At 39.7% G+C, this 23,774-nt stretch overlaps 2 protein-coding genes across 4 annotated transcripts; both read left to right on the forward strand.

The window, feature by feature from the left end:
- The first annotated feature begins 780 nt into the window (after positions 1-780).
- On the forward strand, positions 781-17,609 carry rtel1 (regulator of telomere elongation helicase 1). Of its 3 annotated transcripts, none has more exons than XM_076166137.1 (33): positions 782-1,065; positions 1,656-1,854; positions 2,764-2,854; positions 3,647-3,728; positions 4,014-4,074; positions 4,527-4,602; positions 5,259-5,343; positions 6,119-6,184; positions 6,508-6,664; positions 6,846-6,878; positions 7,013-7,088; positions 7,670-7,767; positions 8,027-8,082; positions 8,498-8,569; positions 8,653-8,731; positions 9,171-9,303; positions 9,512-9,625; positions 9,886-9,926; positions 10,093-10,178; positions 10,301-10,378; positions 10,587-10,664; positions 11,644-11,790; positions 11,890-12,005; positions 12,598-12,715; positions 13,463-13,619; positions 14,332-14,477; positions 14,887-14,982; positions 15,253-15,448; positions 15,808-15,945; positions 16,036-16,167; positions 16,717-16,929; positions 17,048-17,167; positions 17,527-17,609. In XM_076166137.1, exons 1-33 carry the CDS (start codon positions 964-966, stop codon positions 17,592-17,594), a joined length of 3,510 nt encoding a protein of 1,169 aa, XP_076022252.1. In that variant the 5' UTR covers positions 782-963; the 3' UTR covers positions 17,595-17,609. The 3 variants fall into 3 exon arrangements, 2 of the variants coding, with proteins under 2 accessions (XP_076022252.1, XP_076022253.1); XM_076166138.1 differs by having other exon boundaries at positions 16,723-16,929; XR_012965085.1 differs by lacking the exons at positions 16,717-16,929; positions 17,048-17,167; positions 17,527-17,609 and having other exon boundaries at positions 781-1,065; positions 15,776-15,945; positions 16,036-16,160.
- A 1,135-nt stretch (positions 17,610-18,744) lies between these two features.
- Positions 18,745-23,540, forward strand: icmt (isoprenylcysteine carboxyl methyltransferase). Its single transcript, XM_076167208.1, has 5 exons — positions 18,745-18,998; positions 19,778-19,866; positions 21,687-21,856; positions 21,973-22,190; positions 22,717-23,540. The coding sequence occupies exons 1-5, from the start codon at positions 18,780-18,782 to the stop codon at positions 22,894-22,896; spliced, it is 876 nt and encodes a 291-aa protein (XP_076023323.1). The 5' UTR covers positions 18,745-18,779; the 3' UTR covers positions 22,897-23,540.
- Positions 23,541-23,774: the final 234 nt, after the last annotated feature.

Below are 23,774 nucleotides of genomic sequence, written 5' to 3' on the forward strand. Positions count from 1 at the left end.
TATGAGAAAACAGCAATGCACCCAGATAATCGTGATTATGATTGTGTTTTCTCTGGGGAAAAACAGAGCTTCATAAACTCATGATCTGTTTCCCATCTCAGGACACTTCCATCATCCAAGCTGTTAGTTTTGTGAGAAGCGTTAGATAGTGAACTATATTTTTCTGCCCTTTTTAAATGTTGCCTTTTTGTAAGCTGACCAGAATAAACATACATACAGTATATATATGTGCACTCGTCTCTATTTCTGTCAAACAGTTTTATTTGGCAGAACACGGCTTGTTCAATGCTTAATTCAGTCGCTCATTTGCATTTATTACGTATGTTCGTTTATATACCTGAAAACAAGGTATGTGTGGATTTTGTTCATTGTTAACAGATATTTGTATTTTATTAATGTAAGTCTGAAATAAATCACACCAGATTCTCCGAGCGAACTTGTGCACAAATGTCAGTAAATGTAAAATGACCAATAGGGAATGTGTTATCTGTAGTATCCAAGCAGGAGATTGTGAAGCACAATTTGATCAAACACCGACCGAATCGTTGGTTAACGATTGGAATCGCTGTACATCGCTACGTGGAACTGTTGCGGCACTGCTGCCTTGACGCACCTTCTGCGGCAGTAGAGCGTGGCAGACGGCAGAGTTGTCAACACGAACACTTCTGCATTGCGCTCGCGCATGGACGCTTGGCCAATCCCAGCGCTCGAAAGCTACGAAGGGCGGGTCTTGCCAAGAACATGCCCTGGATCTCATGTAACCGCGTCGCTTATGGTTGAGCTGCGCATGTGCATTGTGTTGAACGCTTCCTGGCGGGAAGCGAAGTCATGTTGACGTAAAGTAGTTTAGCAGTTAAGCAGTTGCTCTTTCAGCTTCTACTCGTGCCATTTGGAGGTGATCTTGTTTTTCCAATGCTTACGTTGCTTAACAGGGGCTAAGCTAAGCCGGAAGACTTGAACGCGATGCCTTCACTGACTTTAAGACAAGTCACAGTGGATTTCCCGTTCAGTCCCTATGAATGCCAGAAGGATTACATGACTAAAGTGATTGAATGCCTTCAAACTGTAAGTATCAAACGGCATGTCTTCCCTGTTAACATGAATAACCCTCATATCATTTTATTTCGTCATGTTTATCCCCCCACACCTTGAAGTCTGGTATGTGAAAATTGTCTTTCATGAAACAAGGTTGGGGACTGCTACTGTAGGGGGAGACCGGGGATGGATGTAAGATCCCATGTACCATCCGTGTAACTACAACTCGCTAGTTTCTCTATCTTACTCCTTTTTTTCAGAAGGCTATCCCAAGACAATGGTTGAGGAAAACTAATAGCGGTGTGTCTACATGCATACTTTGTATCATAGCTGTATGAGACGAGTGGCGACAGGAAAAAAGTGTGAGGTCAGACACTGACACTGGGCAGATACTGCAATAAATGGCAAAACCAGTGTTGGCTATCACAGCAGTCAAAAAGTCAGAGGTGTTGACTGGTTACTTGATTGAGGCAGCAGACGTGGACTATGGAGGTAGGCCTACTGAGTATCTGACAGGAGCAGATTTGTGTGTCCTAAGTATGAATTAGTTACTACTGTATGTATCAATTCTTTAGGATGACAACAGACATAGGATGACCGTGTATATGTGTGTCCTTCAGGAGAAAAATGGGGTTTTGGAGAGTCCCACAGGTACTGGTAAAACCCTGTGCCTGTTGTGTGCCACCCTGGCTTGGAGGGAATACTTTAAGGATTCCATTTCTGCACACAAGATCGCTGAAAGACTGGATGGGCAGGAGATGTTCAAAAACAAGACCCCGTCTTCATGGGGGGCAGCTGCTACTGATGGCGAAACCCCAGGTAGGAATATATCATATGTAACTGAAGCTGTTCTGCCATTACTAAATGAGATGAGAACATGACTGATCTGTCTTTTTCCCACGTGTTTGTCTATACAGCAGTGCAATGTTGTAACAGCAATCTTTGCCTGCCAATAACGCTTGCATGATGGCATTCAGTTAAAAAGTCAATTTAGTATTGTTGCCATACATATTGTTATTGCTACTTCAACCAGAATACAAGAACAAGAGTAACTAGTGTGGTTAGATATACTGTAAACCAGTGGTTCTCAAACTTTTCCATCAGGTACCACCTCAGACAATATTTGGCTCTCCAAGTACCACCACTATGGCTGATGTTAAAATACAGTAGCGTAGGCCTACCCTATTCAGCTGCTATGCAAAATGCACACAGGAAGCCAATTTCCTCATAAGAACAGTATTTATTTTGACCTTCTGTCAGTTACAGCCACATTGTACAAATTGGTACTAGAACACTCTCATATGAACAACTCTCCTATATGGGGCAGTCCCTCTTACACCCACAGCATGTTCACGCACGCGCACACGCACACACACACACACGCACACACACAGCATGTGAGAACATTAAATTATCAAAAACACAAACAGCAGAGCATTGATAACAACTGTGTGTACCATCTCTTTGGCTAATGGTAAACACAGCTGTTCACCAATTGTGTGCGGCTTCCCGTCTTTCGCTATGCGGAGGCTGGCACGATACGAAGCCTCCTGATCTTTAACCACAGGTGTACCACAGAACCATGAATCATGCATTTGGACTGCCTCAGTTCATCATGTTGCGTACAAAAAAATCCACTGGTTTGTCTTTCAGCACTGTGTGTTTGTAGTGTGCCGCGGCACACAGGTTGAAAAACACTGCTCTAAACATTTTCTTTCTGTTTTCCAGGTTTTTGTGACGTTCCCAAGATCATATATGCATCAAGGACACACTCTCAGCTCAGCCAGGTTATCGGTGAATTAAAGAGCACTTCATACAGGTGAATATTTACTTTTTCTCAGTGTGTCAGGAAATGTACACAGATTATTCAGATTTTATTATTCTAATCTGTATGATTCATAAAATAAAAGAAAGGACCATTCAACAATTCTTCCAAAATTTTATTCGTGGAGGATTTATACTGAACAAAAAAATAAACGCAACATTTGTCAATTTCAAGGACGAATGAGTTAAAATGTAATGTTAACGGAAATAGATTAATTAAGCACTTATCCATTGATTTCATGTGATTAGGGATAAAGATATGCATTTGCTGCTCACATGTCCCCAAATAGTAGTAGTACTGATTAGTATCTTGCATGATCGCCATTTGGCTCATGCAGTACAACACATCTCCTTCACATTGCATCGATCAAGTTGTTGATAATAGCCTGTAGAATATAAGCACTCTTCTTCAGTAGCTGTACCAAGTTGTTGTATGTTGATCGGAATTGGAACGTGCTGTTGTATGTTGCTCAAGGGCTGACATGTCTGACTATACAGGCCTTGGAAGAACTGTGACATTTGAGTCTACATTAGACTATTGGGATACATCTGAAAGTGTATTGAGAGAATGGTGTGATTTGAAATAAGTACCTATAAGGATTCATTGAGCAAATTTACCCAGGCTTTGCTAATGGTCATTTGAATCATCGTCATCGTCATCGTCATCGTCAGTGTTAGGGTTAGGGTATGGGTTTAGGGATGGGTATTTTTGAAGAGCCTGGATTTAAAAACAAAGTACAGGAGGAATGTTTAAATCTGAAGCTGTGGTTTCACTCCCTGTGCTCAGGCCTAAGGTGTGTGTGTTGGGATCAAGAGAGCAGTTGTGTATCGATCCAGAAGTAATGCGCCAGGAGACCAACCATGTTAAGGTATGTGAACCGCAGTTTTGAATACCTCTGCCGAGGTACTTTTGCTCATTTATCTCAGTTATGTACAATTGCTGTACATTTACTAACATTTTTAGAATCTCTAGGTGCTTTTCAGAGATGTTTAGGAGTAAATTTCAGACAATTGACATTTGATCATTGAAAAATGTAGCTATTCTGGGCTGCTGAGGTGAAGGGATACAAATTGCTGTAGTTGTGGTATCATTTCTCGTATAAATGGAACTCTGATTGTTTTGTTTTTTTATTTGCTTTAATCATATTTTATAGGTTAATATGTGCAAGAGAAAGGTAGCCACCCGAACATGTGTGCTCTACAATAATGTTGAAGGTAATGCTTTTACATTTTATGCATGTCAATATGAAATGATTTGAATAATGTGTTTGGTAATATGAGTAAAATACAAGTGCACATCGATTTTAAGCATACTATACGAAAGCCAGAAAAAAGAGACGACAACTTTGACTCAACCAGTAACAAACGCACAAGATACAAGACATACATACAGACACATACACATGATTCATACAAACATTGGGAGTGTGCGAAAGGTATGTTTATAGTTGAGCGTTGACTACGCAACGTTTGAAGCTTCCAATATGAGTGTGAACAAGGGAGCTTAAAATGTTGTGGTTGACGTTATCGAAAGCACCATTGAGATGTACTAGAGGCCGAATGTTGATGAAACGGTCATTGACACCTCTGAGGTGGGCCGTTTCAGTACTGTGGTGGGGAAGCAAGACTGAATTGGCTCATACATGTCATGGTATTTATGTTTTCAGAAAAAAGTACTGACAAAGACTTGGTGAATTCTATCTCTGATGTTGAAGACCTCGTCAACTTTGGCAAGAAACACAGGTGAAATTGACCTTATTTCTTTCTTTTTTACCATCACTGGCATACTAATCCGCTGATTTTGTGGCATGGTGATTTTCAAATGGTGGTTTAATTGTTAATTTAAAGCTGGGAGATTGGCATAAAACACTCCTGCACCTCTAGACTGTATGAATGTCTGAAACATTGGATTTAATAACATTTGATTCAATATTTACTAATATTGACTAAATAGATATTACTATAATGGACTTGTTACAAATCATGTCGTCTGTGCAGCCTGATAATAATGAATTACAATAATCCAGCCTAGAAGCACTTCTTACAGTAGAGGCCAATGCAACCTCATCCATGATGGCTATCCCATTAGATAATGTGTATCCAAGGTGTTTAGGGCCAAGCACAATAATGTCACTTAATGAGTTAAGCAGGAGAAAATTATAGGACATCCAGGTCTTTCAAAACACTTTTTATTGTTTATTGCATTATTGCTTATGAGTGCATCAGTTTTTGGTGACCAATTGAAGAACACAGAATGTACAACTCTATATTATTCCAAGCCCATAGTGCAGTACGGAGAGAAATAACAGTTATACTCTGAGATTGCTGGTCTGTGTTTAAGACTTTTCTGCTGCTTCATTATTCAAGATATTCATTATTTTGATTTCAACTTTCCATAGGGCCTGTCCATACTACCTCTCGCGTTCCTTGAAACAACAAGCAGAGATCATTTTTATGCCTTACAACTACCTCTTGGATCCAAAGGTGAGCTGAACTGCATGTTTAAGTAATGCTGTTTTTGCTCCTTATTCCTGCTTAACCTCCAGTACATTTTGAAAAAAAAAACTTGTCATTATGCTGTATGATATATACTGTATTTGTTAGCATCCACTTTCAACTATGTTGCAACTATAGAATGCATACAATTACAAACATACAATTAATGCTACAGTATAACAAGTATCAAATCAAATGAAAATATTTAACATGTGCATTATTTAAATTAAATTTAAATTTGTTTAATAGCCTTATGGTTTGTACCCCTTCTTAACCAATCCAAGTCCAACAGTGCCGGCTGGTGAGTTTTCAGACAAACTGAAAGAGCTCCGAACCTCTCAGTCAAAATGAATGGGACTCTATTGGCCAAATTTACGAGGCTCTCTATAAATGTCATATTTTACAATCTCTTAAAACTTTCGTTCTTTTAATTTACCTCTATGTTGAATGTGTTTTAATTATGAAATTTCGCCGTTAGCACTGTTTACTGTTGCCACAGCTCAACCACCGTTATCTTCCATCCAAAGGCACCAGTTTCCCCGACAATGTACATCCAACACATGTCTACATGTATGCCCCAAACACTAAATCACACATAAATAAACAACAACATGCAAGCATATAAAGTGTATGATATAACTAGTATGGCATTAGAAAATAATTTGAATTTTAAAACTTAATGCATTTGTGATACACTCTTGATATGTCCAGTTGTGTTGCTCTTGTGTTGCTCTTACTCTCTCTTTTTTTTGTTTGTACATAGAGCCGAAGGGCGCATAATATTGACCTGAAGGGGGCGATAATCATCTTCGATGAGGCTCACAATGTGGTAAGACATTATACTGCACATGCAATTGATTGATTCTGCATCAATTACACTTCATATGTGGCTTGATCGTAATTTAAGACAGTAATAGACATGGAATATCTGAACTCATGATACAAACATTTTCACATCTTTATGAAAAGCTATGTGAGCAAATGAGGAAGGAATTTGAAGCAATTGTTGAACTGTGTCACTCCCATCACTGCTCTTTTTTTGTGTCTTGGATAGTTACGTGCAAGCAAGCCGTAGTTTGAATGAGTGAGTGAATGATAAATGTTTCTATTTTGTATGGCTGCAAATGTTAATGTTTTTTGTGTTGTCTACAGGAGAAGACATGTGAAGAGTCTACGTCTTTTGACTTGACACCCTATGATCTAGCCTCAGCCATTAATTCTGTGGACAAGGTGCTAGCAGAGCAGGCTCAAGAAGCTAGCCGAGGAGATGCCTTCTCTGAAGAAGTAAATGTAGAATCCCTCACCTCTGGTTAGTGGCAGTTTCTTTTCTTAATTTAGAGTTTGATCCCTAGGTTAATTTGTACACACATGTGGTGGCTTTCACTGAATTGAATCCTAGATCCTCGCTTGTGTTTTTACATTTCATGCACTTGGCTTTGAACAAAAGATAACTTAACAATTTTCATGACACGGTTATGATTTTGTTTCAGTTCTAAAAATGGAAACTGTTGCTAAAGTAAAACGTAAGTATTTTGCATAACACAAATATTTGAGAAAATGTGTATTCTGGATACGTTTTGCCACCGTGACTGGCAGATGCGATGTAAACACAGCCCCTGACTGTTTTTCTCTCCACTTGTTTATTTGCTTTTGTCAGAGATACTGTTGGATCTTGAAGGTGCCATTGATTCCTATAATGTTTCAAGTAACACAGGGATCACAAAACCTGGAAGGTATGTAAAAGAGTACCTGTGCGCGCGTGTGTGTGTTGGGACAGGTGCATGTTTTCCATTTTGGTCAAGTATTGGTGAGTAATCATTTTCCAGTCACTGCTTTTATTTTGCATTTTACTCATTGTCAACCTTTTATGAATTGGGGTTTGTATATGTATATATTATAGTGTGTTTGTTTATGTATGCATATATATATGTATATATGTATATGTATATGTGTGTATAAAAAACGTTACTTTTAGTTAATACTTTTAATGTTTTTGAAGAGATTTATTTAGCCTTTTTGAACAAGGACACTTTTTGTTTAACCTTTTGGATGAACCAGTGTGGGAATTAAAAGCATTTTTGTTGGTTAAAACCTTCTTTATTGCATTTCTTGGACATCCTTTCACGGCCTGACCCTGACATCTGGAGGAAGAGCCTCTCGTGATGTCACAATATGTTTTTATCGTCAATCGTTTAGTGATGAGATGCTTCAAATATTTGTAAGGGAATGTGTTTAAAACCTTCTTGCAAAGTGTTAATATAACCCACAGGTGGTTGGATTGAAATGTTTCTGCTCTCCTCTGTTTGTTTCTCAGCTTCATTTATGAGCTGTTCCAGAAGGCTCATCTGACTTATCGTACCAAGGATGACGTCTATGGATCTCTGGAACAGATCATTGGCCACTTAGCAGGACGTGAGTTTCTTTTTTTTTTTACATTTTGCATTTTGTAAAAGAAATGGCTGACAATATAAGTATAAACAAAAATAAAACAGAACCGTTCAGTGCATCTTTATCATGGTATTCTTAAAAATGATGTAAGCTATGACCACCTCAAGTCTTACAGGGTCTCTACGTCTGCCTGCTTTGTCTTATAGTCAAAATTAGTAGAATATGTACAATGTAGTTATCTGTACAATTAAGAAATATCTGTGAAACTTGTGCTTGTCATCAGATCCAGGAATATTCTTGAATACAACTGGATTGCAAAAGCTGGCAGATATCATACAGGTTAGAAACTTAAAATGTTCCACGAAAATTTTACTACTACCTTAATATGCACATGGCGATCTTCACAACAGTCAATGGTTAATGCTTTGGTCAGTCTTTGCCACATAAATGTATCTCATTCATATGGTAACCGTGGTTTTATTAGTGCACTGGAATCCTATTACCCATCATGTTATGTGAATGAGCTAATGCATAGCCAAGTCCATTTCTGAATGGCACAGACAGCGAAATGAAATTGTATCATAGTCATCATCTCAAGCCTAAGTGAAACGTTTGCTTTTCGCCTCAACTTTGTAATATATAGTGACAGTGGGTTTTATTTTCTAAGAACGCATAGATTATTGAAACTGTCAATTGTTGATCCAGTTTTTCACTGCAGGAGCAACGATTATTTTGACATTTTCCTTTTTTGTAGTTGGTGTTCCCTGGTGAACCACCAGAAGATCATAAAGAAAAACAGATACCTTCCCACACAACATTTTTCAAGGTTTGTATGCCTGAAAAGGTTTGACCAGACCATTGAAATGGTTTTCAGTGACTTCATCTGCTCTATTGTGCTGTCTTGAACAGGTTCATATCCATCGAGACAACAGCTTTCAGAAGAAGAAACAAAATGATGGATGGGCTTCATCTTCATCAAAGAAAGAAGGTAATGGAGCACATAATATTAATGTTATATAATGTATAACAGTGGTAGCAACAGCTGTTACATTACTTCTGGAGCATGATACTGGCAAAACAAAGTTCTCGTTGTTTTGGTTTGGTTTAAAGTGGAAATTCTGTACCAAGAGGAGAAAGAATTGGCGGCGTTTGTGAAGAAGTGGATATGTCAATTTACTGTCAATGCTTGTGCTTCTTGATACGTAACTTCCGAATAACATAACCAGACGAATTCAGGCCGTTTCAAGACATTTCTCACTTTTGTTTCAAAGCCAAAAATCAAAGGAACAACGGGTACAACTGCCAAGAAGCATGATTTGGATGTTGAGAAATTAAACCATTTTAACTTTGATGCCTTTTGTTTTTTTGTTACTAGTGTTGATATGCATGAATGTAATATAACATTTTTGTTCCTTTGCATCTCGTAGGCAATATTCTAAGTTACTGGTGTTTCTCACCTGGCTTCAGCATGCAGGAACTGGTGAATCAGAAAGTGCGCAGCATTATTTTGACCAGCGGTACCCTGTCCCCGCTTTCATCCTTCACCTCTGAGATGCGGATGTAAGTTTTTTTGTGTGTGTTTTTTTTTTTTCTCTTTTCCTAGCTTTTATAAGTTTAATGCAGTAACTCCCAAACTTTTTCTGCAAGGACCCCCTTTTGTAGATAAGAAAATCTACGCCACACACACACACACACACACACACACACACACACACCTGCCCATATGCTCATATTTTCTAACATGTTTCTTCCTGTGAATGGTTGTCAGTCCCTTCCCTGTGTGTCTAGAAAACAGCCATGTCATTGAGCGAGACCAAGTCTTTGTCGGAATTGTTGAAAAGGGGCCAGATGGGGTCATGTTAAGTTCAGCATTTGATAGAAGGTGGGTATCTTCTTTGTACTTTGCAATACATTATGTCGTTAGTAGATTGAGACTTCATTCCCCTCTTCTTAGACTAGTTTTTTTTTTACAAAGTTAACACTGGTTTGACAATGGGGAAGAAACAACCCATATCCTTGGTTAAGCACTTCAAACATGTTGGTTTAGTTGTTAAATCCTGGGTTTAGCACTATTTCTTTAAGTTCAGTTAGTTTAAAACTCGAGTTGAAAGAAAATTTGTATTTTTTTTCTTTTTGTGATAGGTTTCTTCCAGAAAACATGGCGTCTTTAGGCAACACTGTTGGTAAGAATAAATAATAAATCTTTACATATTCATGCTATAAAGCTGACTTTTGTCCATAGAATACCATATTTTAAGGGGTTGATGTTTAGCTTTTTCCTATATTTTGCTGACCGTACGATCTTGCAACTTTTGTCTTCATACGCCCCATGTATGTGTGTTTCTTCAGCCAACCTGAGCCGGGTAGTTCCTCAGGGGCTGTTGGTGTTTTTTCCCTCCTTCCCCTTGATGGAAAAAACTCTGGAATTCTGGCGAGTAAGTTTCTAATGTTGCAAATTACCTAAAAAAGGAACATTTTCCTGCATGCATATCTGATGTATTTATTTATCCTGTTGTACTGAAAAATGTTTATGATAATAAATGTTGACTTCTACTAGGCAAACGGGCATGCAGATCGTATCGAAAGCGTTAAGCCAATATTTGTTGAATCAAAGGGGAAGAGCACCTTTACTGAGGTCAGTGAAGTTTTATTCATATCTATATATGGTTAAGACTTTTTCTTTTCACTTTTTTCGTGTTGAAGTGATTGTTTGGACTTTCCATATACTCATACTCTCTACATCGTACCAGTGTAATTGATGCTCCAAGTTTGACCCATCAACTGTCTCCAGAACACTTCAACGTCAGCAACACAGTGTCTTCCCTTTCTGTCTGTTTTTTAAGGTTGTTGATGGTTATTACCAGAAAGTCGACGATCCGAACTCCAAAGGAGGCAGTTTCTTTGCTGTTTGTCGAGGAAAGGTGAGGATTGGAGGAATACAGGTTCATAAATGTGACTTTAAAGAAAATCTAGACAAAATGAACCATAAAGTAAACGTTCTAAGATGTTTCTTATTGCAGCGCTCTTGTACAGTACTTGCTTGAGATTATACAGTGCATCCGGAAAGTATTTTTAGCGTCATTTTGCTATGTTACAGCCTTATTCCAAAATGGAATAAATTCATTTTTTCCCTCAAAATTCGACACACAACACCCCATAATGACAACATGAAAAGTTTTTTAGAAATTTTTGCAAATGTATTAAAATTAAAAAAATAAAATCATATGTACATAAGTATTCACAGCCTTTGCTCAATACTTTGTTGATGCACCTTTAGCAGCAATCACAGCCTCAAGTCTTTTTGAGCATGATGCCACAAGCTTGGCACACCTATCATTCCTCTTTGCAGCACTTATACATGGATAAACTGTTTCACTTACTGCAGAGAATACAGTTATCACTTTTCCCATATTGACCAGATGGCTCATAATGACTCCAGCACACCACCTGTGACAATATCATTTGAGAGACATGATCAGAAGCCTTCTCCAAGTCTATAAAGCATATTTTGTCTGTACAAACTCCCTTGGCCCCTCGAGCACTCTTGCAAGCTAAGGGCTGGTCCATTGGGCCAAACCACAACAGAAACTGCATTGCTCCACTTAACTTTGTGTGAGTAATCTTAATATTACTGCCCATGGGTTTAATATAGATGTATGTAAAAAGACATGAGGAAAAGATGCAAGTAAAGGCTTTTCCTGTGGCACCATTGCCTGGACAGACAAACCTTTTTATTAAGTCAAGCACTGGTATGACTCGAAAAATTGCATTGCATTGTCAGTGCATTTTTCAGATATGCAAATGTAATTAAACTTTTACGAATTTTTTATATCGTAACTATGTATTGTAACTGTAACTTAATTCACGTTGAATGCAGTTTTAATTTCCTTCCCAAAACAGGCGAGTGAGGGGCTGGATTTTGCAGATGCCTTTGGTCGAGCGGTCATCATTACAGGCCTTCCTTTCCCACCCAGGATGGACCCACGAGTGATCCAGAAGATGCAGTTCTTGGATCAGATGAACTCAAAGAAAGAGCCTGGTGTGAAGGTGTGTGAAACCGGCCCCTCCCCCCAAGCCCGGAATGCTTATTTTTCTTGGAATATTCCTAATATGTCCTTATTATTCTTCCTATTTTACACTTGGCAGTATTTGTCTGGTCAGGAGTGGTACAGACAGCAAGCTTTCAGAGCTGTGAACCAAGCCATTGGAAGAGTGATTCGCCACAAAGAGGATTATGGAGCCATCTTCCTTTGTGATGAGAGGTGAAGTGTCAATTGATTGATTGATTGAATCATTGTCTATTTTATGCAATTTATCTGTGTGTGGTTTTGATTCAACCATTTCACTCATGTCTGGCAGCGTTAAAACAGCCTTAATGACTTTTCCCTGTTCATATTTTGATACAATGTGCTCCTCCTACCCCTTCTAAAACCTGTGAGTGTAAATGAAAGGTGAAATCCAGAAAGATTTTATGCTCTGTCTTTTTAAGAGGTAACATAATAACAAACTTTATTATCTTATAATGCTCGGTAGCAGCAACATTCTCCCACTCAACTCATGTGTACTTTTACTCTACTCTTTATTTGGTATTTTATCCCACTGCTACAATTGACAAATTCCCCCCAAAATTCTGATCTTGACCTTGCACAAGTCTATGTAAATTGATCTCCCCGTAAAGTTTTTCCTTTAGTCCTGGGTTCAGACATCTCCACTCTGAATTACAGAGCAAGACCGGCTCACTTCAATCTGCATCAATTCATTTGTGTTGAGCGTTTATAGTAGTATACTGGTGGGAGTGTAGGGAGAGTTTTTTTGTAAATGTGACTTAACGCAGATTTGTCTACATTTCCACAGGTTTAAAAACTCCCAATCCCAGCTTCCATTGTGGTTGAGGCCCTATGCGCGTGTGTACAACAACTTTGGAAATGTGGTCCGTGACGTCACTCAGTTCTTCAGGGTTGCGCAAAAAATGGTAGGTTGTAGAGGTGTAATCTCACAGCTGAACAGAAAAATATATGCTCCCCTTAACTCGTTTGATACTGGGCCCTATCTAGATAGGGCAGTGCAAAGACCAGTGTTCCCCGCCTTGTCTTTTAACAACAGGTGGGAATTCATTCAAATGGGGCAGTGCAGGGATATCCTGCCATACTTGTAATTGTAAAGAAAAATCAGATTTAAGGCTTAAGTTAGCTAGCTAACTCCTTAATCTGGCTTCATAGTACACCCCTCTGCACAGCCCTGAAGACATATTTGGCTAGATTTCATATACATTTGAAATAAATCATGGCTTCTGAGTGTTTTTTTTTTGTTGCAAGGTGTAAATGGGGCATTAGACATGACAATGGATTTCAGTCTCTGCACAAATGTAGATTCATCTCAAAAACAAAGATTGTTGACTTTGGTGCCTTATATTTGTTAGTTGACTGCATTTCCCAGCCAACATTATTTTGCTCCTTTTTGAAAAAAAATCCTCTGCTCTCCATTTGCCGTGGCATTTTAATCATGTGTAGTTGTGCAGGTGGTTAAAGGATTTGAGATCAGAAATACGACACACTGAGAAGCTGATGTGTAGTAAAAATAGAAGTGTTACTTGGTAAAATGATAAATAATCTTAACATTGAGGGAAGCGTTGAGGGCCCACAGGGTCCTTAAAGGAGCCGTTGCATGGCAGTTATGCGAAATGGAAATGATCGTTGCTTATTGTGTCTGAATTCAACAGAGGCCCACTGTGAAGAAGAAGAAGAATGCTGCAACAGAGACCCGCAGCTCAGTGTGTTCTTCAGAGAGTCAGCCTGGCTCGTCCTCTCAAAGGGTCCACGCCCAGAAGGCTAAGATGCTGGATACCCATATGCACAGTCTGAAGAGGAGAAGATTGAGTGAGAATCAAGGCTCTCCACATTACCCGTTATATATCCTATGCAAGGTCATGTATAGGTGAGGGATCCTCAAACATGGGCTTTCGGGACCGTGATGTTGCATTTTTTCCATCCTTTTTGGTTCGAGCTGCGCCCAATTAGTTTCTGAGACACACCATTTTTCAGGGCCCCTGTTGGTCAATTGGACTATTTTTTTATTTGTTAAGTTGGAATTTGCTTGACTCAGAGCATCTGTTTACAAATAAGTTAATGTCTAACATCTGTATACAATTAGGGGACAGTGCACATTGGGTAAAGATTGTCCAGTGGATATGAAAGAAGAAAGAAAACCTAGTGTCTTCTGGATTTCTTAGACATAGTTTAAGAAACAGACTTCACTAATTAGTGCTTTTGTGGGAACATGACATCTAGTATTTCAACTCCTGGAAGCATGAAGAAGCAGAAAACTAGAAGCATGGTGCCGATAGTGCGGACCAAATTTGAGAATGACATTTTCTTAGATTTGTGAATAAGAAGTTACAATCACAACATGATTTAATGGAAACAATCCCTGTCAGCTTAAAAATTTGCCTATGATTTGCGCAGAAATGGAATGGAAAAGTAGCTTATTTTTGATGGTTTACAGTGGCAAGCCTAGTTAGCATATCATGCAAATATGTGTTTTCCAAGCTTCCTTCTTTGATTTGTTATCTGGGTTGGTGTTTATGCTCAGATGACCACAGTGCATTGAATGGGATGGCCAGGATTTGCATAGAGTATGAGGCTGAGGTGCCGGAAAGCCAGAAGAGACCGGCCACCTTACTGGATGCCCTGGAGTGCACCAACCTTCACAGTGGACAGGATGACGTAGTAGATAAGGTAATTTCATTCCTCCATCATTCCTTTTTTTTCCCAGGAGACCTGCAATAATAAATCTAAAACATTTACAGTGAAGATTGTTCAGCATGTCCTTCCTGCTAAAGTTAGACATATAGAACAAGGCAGGCTACTTGTATAAATTCACACTCAAGAAAGACTCACATTGCACAAGCAGTCACCCTAATTGTTATGGCTGCGTATACTTACAACTAACACCTTTCATATTCTTATTTGCGGTTTCTTCATTTGTTAGTCTGCTGCAGTTAAACTCACATTTTCATATGGTTCTCTACTCTTCTTAGTGGTTAATATCATCAACTATTTTCCAAAAATAGGTCCACCACGACTTGGTGGTTAATATTTTCTTCTAACATTATGTTCATTTGTTCATTGACGTTATCGTGTGTAGGTGAGTCATTTATCAACGGTCTCTCTTCAATATGACAAGAAGATGGATGACAAATTGCGGGGAGGAAAACGTAAAATCAAGTTGGTCCAAGAACAGGTATGGGTCTGCAAATGAAATCCAGATTGAGCCAAAATATGCAACCTTGTGGCCTCACCTTGTCATCAATCCAGAAAAACTATAATGGTCTTTTCTATTAACTGCCATTTAACAAAACCTCTGCACATGCAAAATAGCCACACAAGCTCCCTAATGTTGACGACTGGAAACACGCACACATTATTAACTCACTATGAAGCTTCAGTTGCTTTTCTCTTCTAAGACTACATTGCTACTAAGCAGTTTCTTTTTCCTCCATCTTCTTTAAAGATTGCCGATTCTGAGGAAGACAAAACGGACAAGGCAAAGAATTTTCTTTCAGAGATGAAAAGGTCATTGAGCCAAGTCAACTTTGAACGAATTTTGCGGGCTCTGCATACTTACAAGAAGACTGACAACCTAGATGTCCTGTTGACTGAACTGGCACTGTTAACTGAAGATGCTAACACTCATAGTCTTCTGCGCGGTAAGTGATTTGCCGTAATGGGTTTACTTGTGATTGCACCTGTCTTAACCCCTACTGTTTCTGCTGAACCACTACATGATTCAGTCAAATTATGGTGTGCGGGGCGAAAACGTCCATCCATCCATGAGGATTTCTATTCATAATAATTTCTAAGTGATGTATTGACCTATGACCAATATAACTTGGTCTCTCCTCACTCGTCTAACCATGGTTCTTTCCTCATAGCCCTTTCGTCCTTGACCTTATTGTATTTTTTATCATTCACCAGCTATTCATCTTCAGATTACACTCTACTCTGACATTGTCCTGTCAATTCTCTTGATATAGTTTTCAGCTCTAATGCAGCAAATGTGTCACAGGCTTCTATCAGTTTGTACGGCCACATCACAAAAAGAAGTTTGATGACAGAAGCAAGGAGCTGACTGGACAGGGTTGTGGCTATCAACCTGATCACTCACTGTCCAAAGAGGAGAAAGAAAAACTCACCCTGCAGAGCGGTATGAAAGCCAAAGGGATTGTGTGCTGTAATTTTGTATCTTAACGTGCAGGGTTTTGTAACTTTTGTTTGCAAATCTTTTTATCCAAAGCTACAGAGCGAAAAACAGTTGTGGCCATTGCCTCCTCCAGTGACACCCCTGCCAGTAGTCATCTTAATGCCAACCTACTCAACAAAGGAGGACATCACCTGACCCATCAAGGCTTAAAAAAACCTCAGTCTGGTACAGTGATGCATTATTTTAGCTCATACATACTGGGGGTGATTCAGAGCGCTTAGATGTTTAGTATCTTCATTAGGTTTTCCTAATGGATAGAACAGGCAGAGAGGTTTTAACTCTTTATTACAAAACGCAAGAGTAAAGAACTAAGAAAAATATAATTCTGACAAACACAATATATGGATTGTGGTGTGTTGTTTTATGAGAGAGAGAGGGGGAGTGAGAGGCGAGTGAGAGGCGAAGAATGTAAATATGACCAATGATATTAATACTAATAGCAGGACAGGGTCTTCATCTCTACAGGACATGCTTCCACAAGAACCCGTGAGACGAGAGCACACAGAATAAACCGGGGAAGAAGTTAAGTTAGTGAAATGCAGTAATATTGACATGGAGATGCAGAGGGGAAGAGGAATAGTTGTGCGTTATGTGTCAGTGTCAGTTTTGAGAGAGAGGCAGATAAATCAGATAAGTAAATTGATTGTATGCATGTACAATATCTGTCACTCAGATTAAACGTCGATTTATGCCAATGTCATGTCTCTTTGCCAGCTTCAGATTCGGCGGGAAAGGTTCAACCAGCTCCAAGCAATGAAGTCCATGCTACCTTTTTGGCTCATGTGAAAAAAGCTCTTGGTGCAGAAAAATCTACAGAGCTTTTTCAAGCAATTCAAAGCTATAAGAAGACGGACAACTATGAAAACCTGGTTTCCACGGTGGTGAACTTGTTTACAGAAAAGGATGAGAACTTCTGCCTTCTAACCCGTAATTTGTTTTTCTCATTGAAGACATTTTTTGTAATGAAAATATGGCTCCTTTAATTATTATTTTCTTTTAAGGTATTGCTATTGATTCTCTATTTTATCTTCTATCTTTCTGTCAGGATTTGCCATGTTTATTCGCCCGCACCATAAAAGGCAGTACAAGGACATGTTGGTAGCTCTGACTAGTGAATCAGTTCCTGTAGATTGTTCTTCTACGAATACGGACCAGCCACAACAAGGTGAACAGGAGCTGATGTTTTATTACTAGAAAGTAGTCGTGTGTGTGTGTGTGTGTGTGTGTGTGTGTGTGTGTGTGTGTGTGTGTGTGTGTGTGTGTGTGTGTGTGTGTGTGTGTGTGTGTGTGTGTGTGTGTGTGTGTGTGTGTGTGTGTGTGTGTGTGTGTGTGTGTGTGTGTGTGTGTGTGTGTGTGTGTGTGTGTGTGTGTGTGTGTGTGTGTGTGTGTGTGTGTGTGTGTGTGTGTAACAATTTCAATATACATATAAGATCTGTCTGAGTCTGAGACCACATTGAAAATCTGGGATTACCTGAAATGTCCACACTGAAACACCTGACACCTTGTTCATGCTTTTTTTTGCAGCTTTGTTTTCTCCATTGAAGACACAAACCAAGATTTCCAACTTTTGCTCCAGCAACCTAAGAAAGTAAATCGGTTACAGTGACAGCTTGATCCTACACAGATGTATGCCAGCTGTAATTAAGGCAAAGGGTTTATGCTGCTTTTCTTAATAAAATGTGAAAATGTATGTTTTCCTAATAAAATGTTTAATATTTTTACTCGATTTAATTACATAGGTACACTTGCCATGTTTCTATATTATATTATTCTATAAGTGCCCTGCTTTTGTTAAGAGCCTGAAATTCACCCCAGGCATCATCTGTCAAGGTAATTTGGTTTGTCTGATCGTTTGGTGGGCTTTAATTTAAGTTTGTGTTCACTCGAGTGTTGGACACATGCAAGGAGACATTTATGTCAACCAGAGCTCTCTCAATCATCTCTTATGGGTTTTAGAAGTGGAGGAGACAACTGTATCTGGCTGTGTGTGATCACTGATGTGTTTGCATTGAAGGGCATTTGTCTTTTTATCGCCAGGCAAACTGAAATTGAACATCATGGCAAAATAGGTGCATTCCATTTTGACTGATCTGGGACTCTGATCTGGACAAACTGCTCTGCAGGGGGGTGCGCTTCACACCACCCCTCCCACACATATTGACCAATCACGTGCGGCTTTAACAGAAAAAGAAAGTGAACGAAAAAAAAGAAGTGAACGGCTCCTGATTTGGAGCCGGCTACCGTCGTTCACTTCAAAGCCAAGCTCTTGGAGCCGGCTCGTTCGCAAACGACCCATCACTAGTGCACAGTAATGTTGCAGATTGTTGGGTTTTGTCATTCTTCCCCATACAGCAGTTGGGAGATGAGATAAAAGTGTAAATATTTTAACTGAAGCCTCTAAAAAGAAAAATGTCATTGTATTTATCTTCAAGTATATTAAACGATCAAAGTGTCAAGGAATTAGTCAGAGCGCAAGATTATTGCAGAGATGGACTGAACGAAAGTCAGTAATACTAGATGGCAATAAACCCAAAAGATAAAACTGCATTGTTTTACACAACACAAATGTAACCGTTGACGTGGACCGAAAGAGTATTGAACCAATTTTCTATATAATGGTTGAAGCTTGGAAAAGGCCATTTGCCCATAATGAACAGTGGTTACCGTTCTCTCATCACCAGCTGTCGAAAGATCCAGAATTCCGACAACCTCTGAAGGCAACAGAGAGGACATCGAGAAATCTCGCGATTGTTACTTTTTAAAGCGGTACTCCCATCATGGCAGGCAATAAGTTAGTGCTGGAAGGAAGAGTTAGTATAAAAGCCTTTATTTTAGGACTAGGTGTCGTGATAATCCCTTTAATCAGAACCTATTGTGGACATATTGACTGGGTCTTTGATTATCTCACGGACACGCCCGGGAAAATAGCTGTTTGTCTTCAAATTGCAGTTGTCAACGGCCTCTTGCTAAGCATCTATTCTGGACCTCTGTACAAGGTAAAGCTTAATCGTTAGCTCGCCGTCTCCTACCTGCTCACTAACATAGGAGCGCTCGCTATGTGCTACGTGCGAATAGTGTCGCGTTTCTCTGTAAATTACCAATGGTGGCTAACCAGTAAGCTAGCTAGCTATTGTTAGCGACGTGTTGAGTTAAAGAGCTTAGTGAGCCCGATAGACGCCGATGAGCTCTAAATAGAAACAGAAGCGTGGTTAAGCTCAAAGACGCTGCATTAAGTTCATATTGAATGGGTTGCTCTGACTGCCTTTGTGTGGAATGATGTAATTTGGTGCAAAAAACAAGAATAGCTCAGTTTGTTTCCCGAAAGATGCTAAATAATGTTTATATTATACAAACAGGAAGTGCTAACGATGGGGACAGAACATGTTCGTAAAGGTTTAGGTTTCCCTGGGTGATGTGTTGAATGTATGAAAGTGAAAATCAAAAAATCAATTCATGTAATTAGAATTAAAGTAAACATCTTTAGTGAATTCCGTGTCCATTTCACAACAATCCAAATATTTTCTTGTACATATTGCTAATGTATGTGTCTTGTGTCAGCTGGCCAGTTCAATAAGGGAGTTGTTCAACCACATTCAAGACCCCTTAAGCCTGATGCCTATCCGGATCACATGTCTGGATATGCATATGGTTGTGCTGCTTCCATGATGTAAATCAGTTGCAATGCTGTAACTGCTTAAGTTAATCTGTGAGTAAACGTGATGATTGGCTTGCATGTCTTCTTGTGTGGCTGACCTCCCTCCCCTCCCTGTTCCAGGTCGCTGTCAGAGCCTGTTTTCTGGGGGTTACATTTGGCTGTGGCTTGATCTTAAGCTTTTCTCAAACCACTTGGACACATTTTGGCTGGTAGGTGGATGCAGCTTTTGGTGATTTTGCCGTTTTCTGACTTTTTTGTCATCAGTTTGATCAGAATAGGTAAACAAAATACAATTTTGGACACAGACACCTGATTTGGACCGTGCATGTGCATAATGGCGTCTACATCCAGACTTTCAATGTTTCAAGATATTGAAGCATCTTAACGGTTTACTTGTAATATATGTTGTTTTTGAAGTTCTTAAGTTGAATAAAGGTGTTCAGTTATGTCTCCGTTATTAACGTTTAAAAGCAGACCTGTAAATAATGAAAGGGAGTCTTTGGTTAGGTTGGGGGAAATCAAATCAAGGACAATAAACATAAAAATACCATTTTCAAACGTCGTAAAAGGAAACTGGTGACCGATTTTCCGGGCCCAGATCAGGTAGCTACAAACGTGTCATAGCATGTGTACTAAAAGGATGTCCATATGCATCCTTTAACAGTCTTCTTCATTTTTCAACATGTCTCAAATGAATATGAAAGCCTATCTCTTAAAGGTCCCACATTATGCAAAAAAAAGGGAGCATATGGTGGCCACAGACAATTGCTCTCTCCTTATCTCTCTTCACTGATCCTTCTCTAGTTTTGGTGTTCTGCTAGTGTCCTTGTCCCTACTGGTAGCATGAGGCGGTACCTGCAGCCCAATCAGGTTGCACAAATAATCCAGCTCCACATCCACACATGCGCAAGAAGGTTTGCTTTGTCTCCCAGCGCTGTCTCAAGAGCACAGAGGAGATACCAGGAGATCAGCAGGTACAAATCCTGAAATCCTCATCATCTCCGTACTTAACAGCGTCTTCAGGCCCTGTCCAGCTGTCCTTGTGCAACGGCCGGCCTGCATGCTCTTGAGACTGTGCTGGGAGACGCAGCAAACCTTGAAGTTTAACTCACTTGGTGTTACACTGTGATGATTCACTTAAAGAAAACAAAGAAAGACATGCTCATTTTTGTACAAAACCACATTTTTGACACAGAGGACACAGATCAGTTCAGTAAATCTGTGTGTCCTATCTGTTATGGCTAAGAAAGATCTTATATATACGGTATATTAGAAAATAACATTTATGTATTCCCAAATCTTCCATGTCTGTTCTTTACATATTAAGTCGTTTCAATGTCAATAGTAAAGCGTCCCGTCTAATGCCCTCTTTTTGAGCAAACAGATGTTGTCATGACATTGCAGGTGTAAAGGTACATTGTGAAGGGAGGAATAAAGATGCTCTCTCCAAACCACCTAGAAAGGGCACATTTCTTAGTTTCAAAATATGGTTTACATTTGGTTTAGTCATTTAGTATACGCTTTTAGCCTAAGCGACGTACATGTGAGGTTTCAATACCACACGAGCAAAAATAGATCATTGTTTAAGGTGTGCCAAAATGTCTTCAGGCCTCCAACATGTTGCATTCTGGAGATGCACGGCCTGGACTTGTCATAACCTCCAAACCAAACCAATATGCATGAAGTTGCGTGTCATTTCCCACCCATCCAAATAGCTCGTTCAGACTATTGACTGTGAAAGGGGACGAGAGTAGCCTGCAAAACCTGGATTTGTGTGGAGTTTTCTTTCATCAACCTTCACACGCTCTATTTACACTGCTTCCCAGTGCAAAAGGGCCTCACTCACTCACACACACACTTTTGTCTGTGAGTTCAAAACTATGTGTTCCGAAATTCACAATGCCTCTCCAACACAATTATAATATTCAGGAAAGAACGAACAAAACAAATGTCCCTTCAAAATATGGGATTCATTGATGCAGTGGATTCTGGTGCCGTTCTCTCACTCTCTAATGATTTACTCTTCCAGGTACATGTGTTCACTCTCATTCTTCCATTACACCGAGTACCTGGTGACGGCCATCATCAACCCTCGCAGCCTTTCGCTCGACTCCTTCCTGCTCAACCACAGTGTGGAGTACACACTGGCTGCTGTCTCATCATGGCTGGAGTTCACTGTTGAGAAGCTAACACTTCCAGGTTACAGCAATCAAAATTTCCCACAAACTGCCTATAAAGCCACATCCAGCCTTTTTGTGATAATATGTAGTGCCTTCCATTGCTTGTAAACCTTTTTTTTGGTACTCTTTCCTCAGATATCAAGCAGTTGAACTGGCTGAGCTGTGTGGGTCTGCTGATGGTGTTGTGCGGCGATGCCCTCCGTAAGGCAGCCATGTTGACAGCTGGGTCCAACTTCAACCACATTGTACAGAATGAGAAGGCCCAGAGCCACGTGCTGGTCACTGACGGGGTCTACTCTTACTTCAGGCATCCCTCCTATGTGGGCTGGTTCTACTGGAGCATTGGAACACAGGTCAGCCCCCCAACATCACAGGATGATTTCAACTTATCTAGGTTTTAAAACACAACATTGGTTAGGAGATGAGGCAGCTTTTACAGACGGTGACAGAGTGTTTTTGAGTGTTGAAACCCTGGCGTAGTTGTTACGTACTGTCAAGGCAACTGAATGTGAAGGTTTATCTCCAGTTATCCAGGTTAGAAGATATCTAGTACGTTTAAGTGCAGCTCGCTTGTGTGGTTTGTCAGATCTGAAAGGCTTCTTTAGTTCTAAATAGTGTGGGAAACCGTAGCCGTATTTATTCCCACCTGGCAGACCGCTCAGCATTGAGACAGTTTCATCCCTGTGAAGTGCAGATGTTCATTAGTGTAGAACTAAACCACAACCCGCCTCACCACCAGGTCTGGGTGTGAGTGTGGTGCAAGTAAAATGTTCTATGAGGAAATGATGCGCAGCTCTTCAGAGAGTCTTTCAAACAGGGATTAAAGGAAATGTTTGACTTTGCTTAATCGTGTGCATGTTTGTCTGTTCATTGTTGCAGATAATGTTGTGTAATCCAGTGTGTATAGTCGCATATACAATAGCCAGCTGGCGCTTCTTCCGGGAACGGATTGAAGAGGAGGAGCTTTCACTCATCCATTTCTTTGCGGAGGACTATGTGGTGTACAAAAAGAAGGTGTCGACAGGACTACCCTTCATTTCAGGCATCCGGGTTAACTAGGCTGTGGATTAGAGTGCTGGACATGACACATTTTAAGGACTAATGCACGGCAACCATTGTTTACCATTTGGCCATTGGGGCTGCCCTCTGAAGAGAGAGAACCCGCTTCCAGCCCTGAAGCTCACTTGTAGAGAACATGACAAGTCCGATGGCAGCAGTTGGCTGCGCTGCCATTTCTCGACCAACCTCTCATGTTGAAATGACAAGAACAATGCCTAAATGTATCCCATCACATCTGATTCCCCTGCTCTCTTATTGCATGCTTTGTGTTTTCACATCTCATCTGCTATCTGTCTGAGCTTTAGGTGATGGTTGCTTGTACACAAGCTGGAAAGTTTGAAGTCTAGTCATTTAAGTCAGTTTTTTTCTGACATTTTAATGGCAAATGTTTTGAGATGTTCATAGAAAATCTACTGTTTAAACAAATATGGTTATTAATACCATCCCCACAAGAAACCATTTTAGTATCTTTAGATTTAAGAGTTTTCAGACCAAATCTGGTTTTGTCATGTCAGATAGGAAACGCCTCTAAATAGTGAAACCATATAGTGGCACAGCTCTTAATAGAAACCAAATATAAAGGTAATGTTATGGGACTATTTGTTGATATTGTTAAAACAATAAATTTAATGAATGCATAAATATTTAAAATTTTATGTCACGTTTTTGAGACTTATGGTTGTGACTGTCCTCAGGAAGGTATCTCTGTTATTTACAGGAAATCAGCTCTATCGCTATGAGCTGAATGTTAGACTTGTTCCACTCACTTTACGATCCACTGAATTCATATCCACATGTTGGGCGATGTTGATAGTGTATAAATGGGTAAGAGGATGTTATATTTTCCAAATGTTACATGCAGAATGTTAATGTTAAAG

This window comes from Genypterus blacodes, unplaced genomic scaffold, assembly GCF_046128005.1.
Source record: "Genypterus blacodes isolate CSIRO-AG114 ecotype Tasmania unplaced genomic scaffold, CSIRO-AGI_Gbla_v1 ptg000156l_1, whole genome shotgun sequence".
NCBI lineage: Eukaryota > Metazoa > Chordata > Actinopteri > Ophidiiformes > Ophidiidae > Genypterus > Genypterus blacodes.

Coding starts and splice junctions, on each gene's coding strand:
- rtel1 (XM_076166137.1), top strand. CDS start 964: ATGCCTTCACTGACTTTAAGACAAGTCACAGTGGATTTCCCGTTCAGT. Junction 5,344..6,118: donor ACTACCTCTTGGATCCAAAG/GTGAGCTGAACT, acceptor GTTTGTACATAG/AGCCGAAGGGCGCATAATAT. Junction 14,983..15,252: donor TCAAGTTGGTCCAAGAACAG/GTATGGGTCTGC, acceptor TCTTCTTTAAAG/ATTGCCGATTCTGAGGAAGA.
- icmt (XM_076167208.1), top strand. CDS start 18,780: ATGGCAGGCAATAAGTTAGTGCTGGAAGGAAGAGTTAGTATAAAAGCC. Junction 18,999..19,777: donor ATTCTGGACCTCTGTACAAG/GTAAAGCTTAAT, acceptor TCCCTGTTCCAG/GTCGCTGTCAGAGCCTGTTT. Junction 21,857..21,972: donor TGAGAAGCTAACACTTCCAG/GTTACAGCAATC, acceptor CTCTTTCCTCAG/ATATCAAGCAGTTGAACTGG.